Here is a 15796-nt window from a genome sequence, read left to right on the forward strand (position 1 = left end):
ACTTCATATGCATGCAAAAGCTGGACCATGAATAAAGAAGACCTCAGAAGAATTGACGCTTTTGAGTTATGGTGTTGGAGGAGAATACTGAAAGTTCCATGGGCTGCCAAAAGAACCGACAGATCTGTGTTGGAAGAAGTGTATCCAGAGTGCTCCTTGGAGGCCAGGATGGCCAAATTTTGTCTCTCATACTTTGGGCATATTGTCAGGAGGGACCCATCTCTGGAGAAGGATATCATGATGTTTGGTAAGGTGGAGGGTCAGAGAAAAAGAGGAAGACCCCCAATGAGATGGGTTGGCCAAGTGGCAGCATCAAAGGGCTCAAGCGTGGCAACAATAGTGAGGTTGGCCCAGGATCGGGCAATGTTTCTTTCTGCTGTGCATAAGGTCACTATGAGTCGGTACAGACTCGATGGCACCTAACAACAGCAAACAAGAGAGTGTCAAAATATGTAAAACAAAAACTGATAAAACAACAAGGAGAAACAGAAAACTTATTATGACACATTGATATTTCAGCATCCTCTTATCGTAATTGATAGCTCAAGTAGGCAGGAAATCAGTAAAAATAGAGTTGATCCAAATAGTAGTATGAGTAAACTTGACCTAATTGTCATTTCTAGAATATCCCATTCAACAACTGCAGAATGCATGCTCTTCTACATGGAACATTCACCAAAACAGAGCACATTATAAGCCATAAACTCAAAAAGAATAGAAATCATATAAAATATGTTCACTATTTTGTAGTGAACTACAATTGAATTAAACTAGATATAAATAATGGAAAGATAGCTGGAAAATCCTCATATATATGGAGATTGAAAAACACATTCTAGATACTATACGTTATTTTTACTGTTGAGTGCCATTGAATCAGTTCTGGCTCATAATGACACTGTATAAGGTTGCTGAGTAATGGATATAGTGAGTTGGAACTATCAACTTTGTGTTTTAAACCAACCTTGCCACACCAGGATTCCAATGGCCAAAGAAAAAAACTTGAAGAGAAATTCAACTGGTTTATCTTTGGCTTATTCTGATTGGAAAGGAGAATAAAGATGGGTAGTTACCTGAAACATGACTCAGTCATTTCAAAGACAAGATTCCCTCATCTACATAGTTCTCTGTCATTTCTTCATTTATTTATTAAACAAAATAATATATCAGCAATCTACTATGCCAAGATGTACTAATTTCTAGGCAATAAAGACAAATAAGACTTTTCCCCTGCAGTAACATAAATAATAATAGCAGTTAGCACTTACTGTCTAGGTGGCAGCAGTTGTTCAAAGTATTTCTCACATATTAATTCAACTTAAGGTGGATTGTTGCCATTGTTGTTGTTAAGTCAGTTCTGACTCATAGCGACCTTGTATAGGGATTCCAAAGAGTGGATGGTGGGTTTGAAGAGTCAACCTTGTACTTAGCAGTCCAGTGCTTATCCTACAGCGCCACACTAGGCCCCCATAGGGTATATTGTTGTTAAATGTCGTTGAGTTCATTCTGACTCATAGCAATCTTATATAGGCTTTCTGAGGAGTGGCTGGTGAATCTGAAGCACCAACCTTGTGGTTCAAACTGACCTTGTGATCCAATGCTTATCTTACAGCTCCATGCAGGACACTAGGTAGGTAGTATTGTTACCCCTATCTTACAGATGAGGAAATTGAGGCATACAGGTGTTAAATAATCTACCACAAATGCTAAAATATTAATTGGTAGAGTCTCATCCAAACTCTAAGTCACTATATATATTCCACTGAAATACTCAAAGAAGGAATCTTTCATTTCCCTTGAATATCCATCTGTCTACTGGAAATCATCATATTAAGGACATGTATATTTCATTTCAAATCCTTGACATGTATTTAAAATATTTTTTTCCCACTATTATAATTGGACAAGTTGTTATTAGTGATGTGGTTTTGAACCATTGAGTCAGTTCCAATTCCTAGTGACCATAAGAACGGTTGGTGGATTTCAACCACCCATCTTGCATTTCAAACTGACCGTGGGGTGCTACAGCACCACACCAAGACTCCATAAGTGGAAATAGGAGGGAGTTATGTAGATATCTATATAATTCACTTTAATATTTTTAAATAAAAATGGCAAGGGATATTGGAAAGAAAAAGAAATTTATTGGCGATCACTTTTAAATGAGGTTTTTAGTATTTTAAGCTTGGATAGAAATACTCTAGAGAGCTGTTTTTGACATGTATAAAGTTTTTTTTTTTTTTTAACAACCATCTCTCTTGTAAGTAATTAAGTACAAGTAATTACATAATTACTTGATTATGTAGCAGCACTAAAATTTTACAGGAGGTTTTTCACTTAAACTCTAGCCTTATAAAAATAATTGCCACAAGTCAAAATTATTTTCTAAATGCAGAAATTCTTTTCTGCTTTTAATTTTCAGGGGGAGGGGTGGAATATAGATCTATTTTTGTGAAACAAGCAGAAGTAGAGAAGTGTATAACTTAATAATATCATTGTCTTCAGACATGGACTTATAACTTAGAAAGACAGTAAGAAAAACTTATATGGGAAATGAAATTGTAAGCCAAGATCACATTCCACAGAACTTCTTTGGTCCAAATCTCCTAAAATCATCAGTTATATGAGGATTAGGATGCTATGACCTTAGCCACAAAAACAGCATTCTAAAATACTTGGTTTCTCAAAGGCTCCACCAAATAATAAATTAGATTTACAGAAAAGGAAATAAGGAAGACTCACAAAATATTTTATATAATCAGCGATCGAAAAAAACCCCGCTTGGGTCAAGTGATATATAGGGTTTTTCTCCTTTTCTTTCTTTCTTTTCTTTTTTTTTTTTTTTTAAAGTAAGCTGTCTCATCATTGCAAATTTTCTCAAGTTCTTAGAACTCTAATTAAAATGTGGTAATTGGTTATGTTACCTCAATTACCATGATGCATGGACATTGATGCAAAGTGACACCAATTGAATCCCTTGGGTGTTTTACCCTGGGGCCATCCCATTTATCGTGGCCTTATTATTTTCAATTATGTGGTTAGTTGTGTTGCATACCTTAAAGGCCAGTAAATGTGCAGGGATTTTCTGGACACAAAGTTCTGTTTCAGTGCTAAAGCTTTGGAGTAACAAGACAAAGGGGGGAAAAAGTAGTTTTTGAAGAATAATAACCTAAATTCCTAATATAACTAAGGATTTAGAAAGAAAAGCCCTGAAATAAAGGTATTTTAAAATAATCCAGATTATTTCTGTTTAAAACATTTGTTGGAGCAAAAATTATTTGCTACTGATAACTTGTCTTCCTTAACTAAGAAAACACAATGAGCTATATCACAAACTAGGTGAACAAATTGAGTAGGTATAAAATAGGAAAGACTAAAGTTCTTGCTCTTCATGTAAACGGTTGGGTGTCCAAAGGCTAAGCAGAGCCATCCTATTGTCATCAAGATGGCTCTGATTCACGGTGACCCTAACAGGACACAATAGAAATGTTCCATAGGGTTTCTGATTATGTAAATCTTTACGGAAACAAACTGTCCCATCTTTCCCTCTCAGAGCAGCTTGTGGGTTTGAACCACCAAGCATTCAGTTACAAGTCCAGCACTCAAGTCACTGTGCCACCAGGGTTCCCTAAGCAAAACTGTACTGAGTACTATATAGAAGTATTTTACTGTGTCACAGTACTTTGCATGTGCATAGATGTGTCCTCAGTGTAAGCATGAAGGTAAGAGCACCCCAAAATTTTTCCCAATGGGGACACTCCTGATATGTGTAGGACAATTCCCTAGAGCCATCCATCCAGTACTAGAGATTTTCAAAGTCAGTTTAAATGACCCCTGGGACATTTCTCCTCAAGAATTAAGGCATACATTATGACTTTTTTCTGGGGACATATCAACAAATAAAACCAGTTGCATTTTCTGAGTATGACAGGGTATCTTCACAAGCTTTTCTTTGAAAAGGGTATCATATCTGTGGATTTCTGAAAACTGAAAACAATCTTCAGTCATTATTCGATGTCTTGATTTAGTTTGACATCTCTAAAAAAAACCGCATTTGTTCATATGCTGCAGAAGACAGAAGAATCTGAATTGGAAAAGTTATGAAAGAGTTGTACTGTAAGAAAATCTTTTATAGATTGGTAGAACAGAGACTTCATTTCCAAATCAATACTCAAAGAGCCTTAACATTTGTAAAACTATGAAAGTACTTTCCAATTCATTTTCCCCTACATTTTTGTCTTTGCAATAACAAATTCAAGAAAGTCGAAATAACAAAGTTAATAGAATTTTATATACAACTCATTCTGCATTTTTTTTTACTTCGAGTTAAAAAAAAAGATTGAATAACGATATGAGGACAGGATCATAAGTATTTCATTCATAAAAATAAATGTTACAAATTAAACACCCAAATTTTTTGTAATTATTCAAACTTTAATTTTTCAATTTCAGTTATTCACAAGAAACATTTCTCCCCTCAAGTTTCTTTTTCATTAAGTGATTTCTCATTATTTGGTTTAAAATTTTTATAAACCATCCCAATATTTAATCTCCTTAAGTATTTCTTCTGAAAAATCCAACTCTTTCTTTACACAGGAGTCAATTGGTGAGAGTAAAGGGAACCACTGGATTAATTTTCAATTGCTGTTCTCTAACTAAATCCAATTAGAGGCTTCAGATCTTTAACTAATCAAAATCCCCCTGCTATCTAGTCTATTTCAACTCAAAGTGCCCTAAAGAACAATGTAGAACTGCCCCACAGGGTTTCCAAGGTTGTAAATCTTTATGGAATCAGATTGCCAAATCTTTCTTCTGAGGAACAAGAGCCGCTGGTAGGCTTGAACTTCTGACCTTGCAGTTAGCATCCAAGTGCTTAATCCCTGTGCAGGTCATGTAAAAAGTCTTAGGGCTAAACAACTAATAGAAAATAGTACGGTAACAGAAACAATTGTGCTGGCATTTATTTATATATGATTCTTTCAGTTTAATTAAAATATGAATTTCAATAAGCTTCCAATAAAAAGAATTAATAAGAAAAATAATAATCAATATAGAATATAACAGCCAACCCAAATAGGAAAGACATACAAGTAATAGTACAAATAAACCCTCTGTGTACTAAGAACCCAAGGCCTTGGAGTCAGACATGTTGTTCTGAGCCATTGAGTCCATTCAGACTCACAGTCAAGTATGTTGTTTTTAGATGTTGTCCAGTGGATTCTGGCTCACATCAACCCCAAGTATAACAGAACAAAACACTATCTGATCCTGTGCTATCCTCACAATTGTTATGGCTGAGTCCATTGTTGCCGCCATTGTCAATCCATCTCTTTGAAGGTCATCCTCTTTGACATTGACTCTACTTGACGAAGCATGATGTCCTTCTCCATGAACTGGTCCCTCTTGATAACTGGTCCAAAGAACTTGAGACAATCTTGCCACCCTCTCTCCTGAAGGAGCATTTTGGCTTCTTCAAAGACAAATTTGCTCATGGTTCTGGTAGTCCATGGTATACTCAATATTCTTTGCCAACAGCATAATTCAAAGGCATCAATACTTTTCAAATCTTCTTTATTCGTTCTCCAGGTTTTGTCTGCAGATGAGGTGATTGAAAATACCATGTATTGGGTCAGGTACACCTACTCCTCAAAGTGACATCTTTTCTTTTTAATACTTTAACAGGAACTGTTGCAGAAGATTTGCCCAGTGAATTAATTTATTGACTGTTGCTTCCATAGGTACTGACTGTGAAATCAAGTAAAATGAAATCCTTGAGAGCTTCAATATTTTCTGCATTTCTCATGATGTTGCTTATTGGTCCAGTTGTAAAGATATTTGCTTTCTTTATAGAGGTGTCATCCATACTGAAGGCTGTAGTCTTTGATCTTCATCAGTAAGTGCTTCAAGTCCTCTTAGTTTCAGCAAGAAATGTTATTACCACCTGTATATTACAGGTTGTTAAAGAGTCTTCCTTCAATCCTGATGGCATGTTCTTCTTCATATAGTCCAGCTTCTCAGATGATTTACTCAACATGCAGACTGGATAAATATGGTGAAAGCATACAGCCCTGATGTGATTCTTTCCTGATTTTGAACCATTCGGTATTCCCTTGTTCTGTTCATGAGACTGTCTCTTGGTCTATGTTCAGGTTCCACAAGAGCACAACTAACTAAGTGTTCTGGAATTCACATTCTTGGAAATATTATCTATAATTTGTTATGATACACACAAATGGGTTCCTTTGCATATTCAATAAAAGACAAGTAAACATCTTTCTGGTACCCACTGCTTTCACCCAAGATGCACCTGACATCAGCAATGCTATCCCTTATTTCATGACCTCTCTTCTGAATATAGGTTAAATGGAATTTTTTCATAAACTTTTTGAAGATCCCTTAGTTCTTTTATTTTTCTGAATTCTATGAAGATATTCTCTTATCATTAGCTTTCATCGATTTGATTATGATAAGACACAGTATAGTTTCTTCATATTTATTGTGCTTGACATTTGTTGAAGTATCTTTGGGTTTATAGTTCTTACTGAATTTGGAAAACTTCTGACCATTATTTGAAAAATCTTTTGCCCCTGTTTCCTCCCTTTCAGGGATTCCAAATACGTGTATAATAAATTGTTTGAAGGTATCTCACAACACACTAATACTTTGTTTATGTGTTAATTTTGTGGTTGAGTTTGTGTTTGTTTGTTTTTTGGATTTGGGGGAATTTTTCTTTGGTCTGCTTTCTCTTAATGTTTCATTTTGGACACTTTCTATTGCTATGTCTTCAGGTTTGTGAACTATTTCTTCTGCAACGTCTAATGAACTTTAATACCATTCAACGTATTTTTCATAACAGTTACAATACCTTTTATCTTTGTTGGTGACGGTTTTGTGCCATCAAGTTGGTCCCGCCTCACAGCCACCCTATCTGTGGTTTCTAGGACCTTAAATCTGTATGGGAGCAAAAAAAACATACCTTGCTCCTGAGGAGTAGCTGTTAGATATGTCCTGCTGTACTTGCAGTTGTCAGCCCACGACGTAACCCACTACGCTATCAGGTGTCTTTAATCTATGAAGTTTGATATTCTCAACATTGTTGTTGTTGTTGTTAAGTGCCGTCGAGTCGGTTCCGACCCATAGCGACCCTGTACAGGGTTTCTGACATATATTTATTTAGTTGTTTGTACACATGGATAAGCACTGGAATGTTAACCTCAAGTTTGGAAGTGCAAACCCACCAGCTTCTCTTAGGAAACCCTATATAGGGTGGCTATGAATCAGAACTGAGCCCACAGCACTTACCCACAACATAAATATGTTCAATGCCCCTTAACATGCTTTATATTTGTTCTATATTGAGCATACGGGATGCTGGTATAGTAACTATTTTAATGTCTTTATATAATAATTCTACAGTCTGTATCATCTTGGATCTGTTTCTACTCTTTATTTGGGTGCTTTAAAGGTTAACTGCTTAACTTTTAACTGAAAAGTTTGCAGATCAAACCTACCCAAGGCACTATGAAAGACAGGCCTGGAAGTACAGAGTCATTAAAACCCTATGGAGCAGTCCTTTCTATTCTGCACACATGGGGTCACCATGAAATGGAATCAATCCAATGGTAACTAAACACTAACACACAACAACGTTTTCTTACTTCTTTGCTCGTCTGGTAACTTTTCATTAGATGCCAGACACTGTAAATATCTTATTGGGTGCTCTGTCATCCTATAAATATTCTGGAATTTTGTCCTGGTGTGGTGCTGTGGGCTAATGTGCTGGACTGCAAAGTCACTTTGAACCATGGTGAGTTAATGTACTGGATTGCAAAGTCTTTTTGAACCACAAGGTCGGCAGTTCAAGCTCATAGCTGCTCTATGAGTTGGAATTGACTTGACGGTATTTAACAACAACAACCATGTAGTTAAATTACTTAGAAGCAATTTGATCTTTTGAGGACTGTTTTTAAGCTTTGTTGGGGGGAATAAGAGCAGCATGTAGTCTGGGTCTAATTTTGCACCACCACTTAGGTAATGTGGCATTTTAAGATAAGCACTCGACTGCTGATCACAAGGTTGAGCTGCTCCTCACAAACCCTATATAGGAGCCAGAATCGACTCAATGACTTTAACAACAACAACAACAACAACAACAACAACAACTGAGGCCCAATGCTTCTTAATATTCTATCCTATACTGAATGAATTATAAGGTCTTTGTCACTTCAACTGGTGGGAAAACAAAGTCGTTCCATCCTCGTGTGAGCTCCAAGTATGATTTCCTCTCATCTTTTTGGGTGGTTGGAGATGTCATTCTGCACATCCCCCAAGCTCTCTTGCTGTCTGTGTAGTTCTCTTCTCTCTGGTATTCTGTCTTGTAGGAAATTAAGCCACGTGGCCTTCTCAGACTCCCACCCTGTCTCTTCAACTCAGGGAGCCTGCCAGCTTCTGAATGGATTTATCCTTGTGTACTGTGACCTGGAAATTAACTCCAGGCAGAAAAGTGGGTAATCATACTTGTGACTTCACCTCTTTCTCATCTCCTTCATTGCCTCATGTTCAATGTCTCTGAAACTGCGGTTTCTTAAATTTTAATCAGTTTTTTCGTTGTTCCAGGTGGGAGGGTAATCTTAAAACTCATTCTATCTAGGTTGGAAGTAGAAGTCTGTCAAGTATTTAGAAGCAGGTCTCAGGTTTCATCAAGGAGTTAACTTCTCACCACAAAGGATTAAGAAACACTGTTTTCCGTGGGTTTATAGATTATTATTATGGATTATTGTTGTTACTACAAATTATCTCATAAATTTTAATTTGCATGCATTACAGAAAGTGATATTTAAGTTGATAAAAATAACAAAACCCTGAATCTCTATAATAATTACATCAGAGGGCCATTTTGACAAATGGGTTATAAGATAACATGGGTATTGTCAGAAGACATGTGGGGCTTTAGAATTAATATAGATTTAGTAACTCCAAATAAATGTCAGATTCAAATAAATTTATTAAATGAAAGCATGTATTCATTCATTTAACAAATTTTACTGAACACTTACTATGTGTTATGTATTGTCCCGGCCCTGAGGATACTGCAGTGAATAAAACTAAGTCCCTGCATAGAAGCAGGGGATGGGATTTGGGTGGGGACATATCAAAAACAAACAGCTCCTTCAGAGGTGAGAGGTTTTGGGTTCTCTGGAAGGTAGCCTCCCACATTGGTGAAATACTAGTCAGTCCAACAAAGTAAGTTGGATTCTTTACCCAACTCAGAGATCCAAAGCAGACACATCCAAGTGTCTCTAACTGATAAGTTCTGTGCTTGCCAAGTTGCTTATATTCATTCATGTTGCTCCTTATACTTCAATCTCTCTCCTGACTAATGTTTTAACCCTGTTTGACCCAGAGGACTTTATTTGCTACTTTAATTATTCCAAACACCCTACACACTCAGCAACCAATCCAAAGAAATACAGAGACTTCTCTGTAACTGCAATTTATAACTGCTACTTTTCATTCTGTTGTACCTAGGGTCTCTATGAGTCGGTACCTACTTGACACCTAACAACAACGGCAGCAAAACTATGTAGTAGTTTGAGCATCTAAGACGGGTCTCAAAGCTAAAGCTTTTATTCTACTGAAGAAGTAGAATAAAAATGTTTGCATGGAGTCTGAAAAGATCTAGTTCAGCATTCCTGGTCATCTGATTTCAAATAAATCCCAATAGGAACTCAGTTTTGTCTCCTTCAAAGCAGTTTGATTGCTTCCTAAATGTCAGAACTTCTCCAGCTGCAGGTGATTTTTGTTTAAGCCTTATTATGGCCACTACCACATTTAGAGATTTCACACTATAGGAAAAAATAACCTTCCAAATAAAAAAAGAAGACGAAAAACAAAAATGGATGGGGGCAACATTTCAACTTAATAGATCCATAATAGGTCATTTCAAGAAAAGTCATCCAATTATATCAAAGTCTGATTACTGGTAATAACTTGGAAGTCTTAACAAATTTAGCAACTTCACCTCAAAACAACTAAACAAAACTGATGAGGATAAAATCTAAAATCACCCCCTAGACTCAACATAGCTACAGATGCAAAAAAAAAAAAAAAAAAGCAAGAAAACTTACTGATTAAGTGTCCTTTCTGTTCCCAGTCCCCAATGCCAAACACACAGAAGGCAAACATCAGGAATTTGTTCAAACTAGGATTCCTAGGTGGAACCAATTTTTCAGTAGCAAGATACTTTAGATTGGTTTTTTTTTTATCTTGAAAACACAGAACTGACAACATAAATATATATTTAGAAAAAAAAATTGTACTACTTATATTATTTATTTCATTTAAGCAAGTAAGCTATGGAAGTGTACTTTCAACTTAACAGACATGGAACTGAAGGTCAGTTTGGGAAGGTAACCCTTTCATTGATACATTCTTCCCCATTTTGAGAGGAAGGTATTCGCTGGACAAGTGTGTACTCTATACTATAACAAGGCAACTTTCTAGTCACATGTTTTTCCTTCATCTAGCAACAGTTAGAACTCAATATTGCTTAAGAGGAAACTTGCAAGTCCTCAGTAACACAATACTATCACAATGAACTCTAGGCAGGAACAATGGCGTATTGATATACAAATGGATGAAGTTTTAGCAGGTAATGGAAAAGTACTCTGCATGCTTTATTTCATTACTTTATCTATAGTCTATGCACATTCCTCCATAGGGTTTGAGACTCTTAAGTTACCTTCCAGCAAAATATTCATGGGGTATTGTATGATTAATGAATATAGTGGGTAAAGGAATGATTGCAAGAGTTGATGGTGTAATTCGGAAAGGTTAAGCCAAATCTCCATGTGTTTTCAAAAGACAACAAGATACTCAAAAATGCATCTTATTAGTAAGGCAAATATATCTCGGTGTTATGACAAAGTTTCAAGTAGTTGTTGTAGATTCCTACCCTTTTAGTGAGTGAAACCATACCCTGAAATATATATTTTTTTCTTTATGGGATGTGAAAGATTATTATGTTTAAAGAGAAAACAAACAAAATCACTCACAGACTCCTTTCCCAACTTCTTTTGTAGCCGACTTTGCCATTGGACAGCCTGCATGACAATGGCTTCCCACCTTCTCTCCAGATTTACAATGATCAGCTGCATGGGCTGGTGGTCTGCGTTCAGATTGCAGGTCTCCCGGTCATCCAGAAGATGCTGGCATAATCGCAGAATGGAGGCCACTCCTCGACGTCGGTGCTTGATTTCACAACAGAGAGTCTGCAACACAGAGACGGAATCAACCCGTGAGCACTTAAAGGGCTGTTGTTGTTAAGTGCCACTGAGTCAGTTCCGACTCATAATAACCATGTATAGAGTTTCCAAAGAACAGCTGGTAAAATTGAACTCTGGACCTTGTGATTCAAACCGACCTTGCAGTTTAGCACATTAACCTGTAGTGCCATACCAGGATTTAAAGAGCTGTTATTGTTGTTAAAGGCTGTTGAGTTGGTTCCGACCCATAGCAATCTTGTATAGGATTTCTGAGGAGCAGCTGGTAAGCTTGAACTGCCAATCTATCAGTTCAAATGGCTTCATGCAGTCTGACGCATTAACCCACAGCACCATCCCTAAAAGATGAAGCACACTTCTTCAACCTAATTCTGCACTGCAATGATCAGCTAGGAAAAACAGAAAGAGAAAAAAGGCCCTGGGCTCTCCTTTGGATGGGGGGTGTGGGGGGCGGTGGTGGCACTGTAGGATCAGCACTGGACTGTGAACCACAAGATCGGCAGTTCAAACCCAAGACCTGCTCCTCGGAAATCCTGTTCAGGGTTGCTATGAGTTAGAACTGACTTCACAGCACAGAACAACACACTGTAGCTGCCCAGCTAAGGCTAAAGAACATAACTGCATCCCATTCTTCCACCCTGGGACATAAGTCCTGGTGTGGTGCTGTAAGATAAGTAGTACTAGACTGTGAAGCATAAGGTTGGTGGTTCAAATTCATCAGCCGCTTCTTGGAAAACCTATACAGGGTCACTATGAGTTGGAACTGATTCGACAACACTTAATAGCCACCACCTTAATACCTAGTGTGGCAGTGTTGGAAAAGCACTGGACTCCTAACCACAAGGTAGTGGCCCAAACCCACCAGTTGCTCCTTGGAAACCCAACTCAGGGTTACTAAGAGTCAGAACCAACTTGATGGCACTTAACAACCACAAACAACAACTTTGACACCTAGGTAATAAACAATTTGTAATCTAATGAAATAAATCATTTAGGTCATATGAATAATAAGCAAACAGACTTTGATTCAAGGAAATACAAAACATAGAAATATTCACCAAAACAAAATGGAGTTTTTTCAAATTTATTTCTACATTCTTTGGAGCCATAAGGTTTCATGTTTCACTAACTGAGACTAAGTTACATGGATTGCAAGAATATTGATATATACAATCTATTATCTGAAATTAAAAAAAGAAAAAGATAAGCAGTATTTCTCTCCGAAGCTTGATTAACAGAGCAATAATGTTCTGAAAACAGAAATTAAGATACTGGGTTACTTCTCCACTATTCGTTAGTTGCTGTATTTCTTTTAATAGACAATCACACTATTTAAGAAGGATATTCATACATCAAAATAACATTTTGCCCCCAGAAATATTTGTATTGCTGCAGTGACCCTAAGCTGAATGATTCGAGCAAAATAGTGGGTACACATGTCTAAAAATATTATATCCTTTCTTTGCCTACGGATATTGTGTAAGTGATATTCTAATTCAAAGCCTTCAGGAGAAATGATGATTATATCCACAAACATCACTGAATTACTAATCTCTTTCTACTGCTACAATTGGACTGTTCTAACAGTTAACAGATTGCTTATTAATCAACAAGGGTAAACAAGACAATGCAATTTCATTTAGTGCGAGAGTTTTAATGCCTAAAAGTATTTGTGCTTAAAATGTTAATCCAGATAAGGCTTCATTAGAAGAAGTCTTAAAATGATTAAGTGTGGTTCATTGGAATGTGCAAGCAGGTGGACATTTCATACAGATGTTCTACTTATTAATATAATGCATGCTACAGCCATTTAAATGACCCTAACTCAGTAAGAGCTGGAATTCTATTATTTCTGTAATGAGAGAACGCTGTACATTTAATATTTCTGAATTTTAAATAAGGTGAGTGACAAATTCCCAAACCTCTATTTATGGCAAAATATGACTAGGGATTTTATTATTCAATTTATACCAGTGCAGCATTTTCAGTTATGTTTCCTGAACTTACCCTTAGTTATTTTCCTGATATAACCACCAGGTCTGACAAATTTCTTTACTGATGCTATTCATTAGTTCAGTGCTGAATGAGAAGAAATCCTGACATACAAAGACAAACTTGTTTCTTTGACAATGCTTCAATCTTTAAAATCACCTCTACACACACACACACATACACACGCTCTTCAGTTCTCTCTCTTGGGCAAGTCAAACTATCAAGACCACTTAATACCTTCCAATTCTCAGTCCAATATTTAACACTTCGAAATAATTTTATGGTCAACTGAAATTGGTTTAAATGAATCCTAACGTAGTGATTACGAGTCGGGCTGCCAGCCTCAAGGTCAGCAGTTCGAAACTACCAGCAGTTCTGAGGGAGAAAGATGAGGCTTTCTGCTCCTGTAAAGATTTACAGCCTCGGAAACCCTGTGCAGGGTCGCTATGGGTCGGAACCGACTCGACGGCACTTAACAACAACAAGAGAAATGCTAAACATAGCTACACAAGATCAAGTTTTCTGTATTTCTAAAGCCCCCCCCCAAAAAAGCCCTAGTGTTTCTTTCTTAACCCAAAAAAAATTTGCACAGTGGATGACAATAAAAAATTTGCTTGTGGAATCAGTACAGGTCACACTAGGTAACATTTCCAAAGAGCTTCAAAGTTCTGCTATGGGACAGTTGAAATTGCTAGGTGAAATTTTCATAAAGGTCATTGTCAAACAACATATTGCATTATGCAAATCTGCACAAGACCTCTTTAAAGCATTATAGAGCAAAGATGAGGAGTAAAGTATGCTTGATCCAAGCCATTTTCTAATGGCATTCTGAGCCACCTCATATGCATGTGAAAGTTAGACAATGAATAAGCAAGACTGAAGAAGAATTGATGAATTTAAATAATGGTGTTGGCAGAGAATTCTACAGACTGCTAGCTGTTGTTTGTTGCTAAGTGCCCTTGAGTCAGTTTTGACTCATAGTGATGCACTATAGGTTTTCCAAGGAACCACTGGTGAGTTTGAACCACTGACCTTGAGGTTGAGAGCTTATCCTATGGCACCATACCAGGACTCCATGGACAGCTAGAAGAACAAACAAATCTATCTTGGAAGGAGTGCAGCCAGAATGCTCCTTGGAAGCGAGAATGACAAGACTTTGTTTCTTGTACTTTGGACATATTGTCAAGAGGAACCAATTCCTGGATAAGGACATCATGCTTGGCAAAGTGGAGAGTCGGTCTAAATGGGCTCAGACATAACAGCAACTGTGAGAATGGCAAAGCCCCAGGCAGTGTTTTGTTCTGTTGTGCATAGGGTTCCTGAGTCAGACAGAGCTGACTAGAGAGCACCTAACAACAACAAAAGAACAAATTATTATTAAATTTTTTTTTTTTGGTTTAATTTTTAAGAGGAAAGTATTTTAAAGACAGAAAGTCAGGCTAAGCCGTCTAAACAAGTTACAGAAATACGACGATCTTATTCCTGCCTCCCTGACCTCCTCAGATACGTATTACACCTTCCATATGCAGGCACTATTTCAAGCCTTGTTGTTGTTGTTAAATGCTGTCGAGTTGGTTCTGACTCATAGCAACTCTGTATAGGGTTTCCCAGGAGCGGCTGGTAAGCTTGAACTGCCCACATACAGTTCAAACCGACCCTGCAGTCCAGTGCATTAATCCACAGAGCCACACCATAACTCCATTTCAAGCATGGAGACTTCAAAAAGGAGCAAGTTAAAAAAATTGCTCCTTCCCTTAAAGAGTAGAGAGTCTACTAGATAAAGGAAGACTACACAAGTAATGGTTCTGAGAATATGGAAATTTAGAAAAGAAAATATTTATAAAATTAAGTCTAACTTATGCTCTAAAAAGGTTTATAATATGAATAAGTATAGGTTTATAGTATGAATAAGAAGGAGCTCTGGTAGCATAGTGGTTACAAATTGGGCTGCTAATCTCAGGGTCAGCAGTTCAAAACTACCACCTGTTCCAGGGGAGAAAAATGAGGCTTTCTGCTCCTGTAAAGATTTACAGCCTTGGAAACCCTGTACAAGGTCACTATGCATCAGAACCAACTCCACAGCACATAACAACAAGTATAGGGTACTAACGGTTAATATTGAGTGGCATTGTGGGATAAAAAGCACTGGACCATAACGTTGGTTTGAACTACTAGGTTGGTGGTTCAAACTCACCAGCTGCTTCTTGGAAACCTTATACAGGGTCGCTATGAGTTGGAACCAACTCAACAGCACTTAACTACAGCATAAATAAATAAAATAAATGCAAGTAAAAAATTCTCAGCACAATTAAATGGAAAAAGAATACTTTTCAAAATTCGGTGATGGGATAACTGGATTTATACTTGCAAAAGAATGAAAATGGACATTTGCCTCATTGTTGTTGTTGTTGTTAAGTGCCGTCAAGTCAGTTCCGACCCATAGCGACCCTGTACAGGGTTTCCAAGGGTGTAAATCTTTACGGGAGTAGAAAGCCTCATCTTTCTCCCGCGAAGTGGCTGGT

At 37.1% G+C, this 15796-nt stretch overlaps 1 protein-coding gene across 1 annotated transcript in view; it reads right to left on the reverse strand.

Moving 5' to 3' along the window:
* AKAP6 (A kinase (PRKA) anchor protein 6) overlaps positions 1 to 15796 on the reverse strand; it is a 516985-nt gene that overhangs the window by 46601 nt on the left and 454588 nt on the right. The window contains exon 11 of the mRNA XM_006835360.1: positions 11055 to 11270. Within this exon, the coding sequence (XP_006835423.1) occupies positions 11055 to 11270 (216 nt within the window). The remainder of the gene's footprint in view (positions 1 to 11054; positions 11271 to 15796) is intronic.

This window comes from Chrysochloris asiatica, unplaced genomic scaffold (genome assembly GCF_000296735.1).
Source record: "Chrysochloris asiatica unplaced genomic scaffold, ChrAsi1.0 scaffold00017, whole genome shotgun sequence".
NCBI lineage: Eukaryota > Metazoa > Chordata > Mammalia > Afrosoricida > Chrysochloridae > Chrysochloris > Chrysochloris asiatica.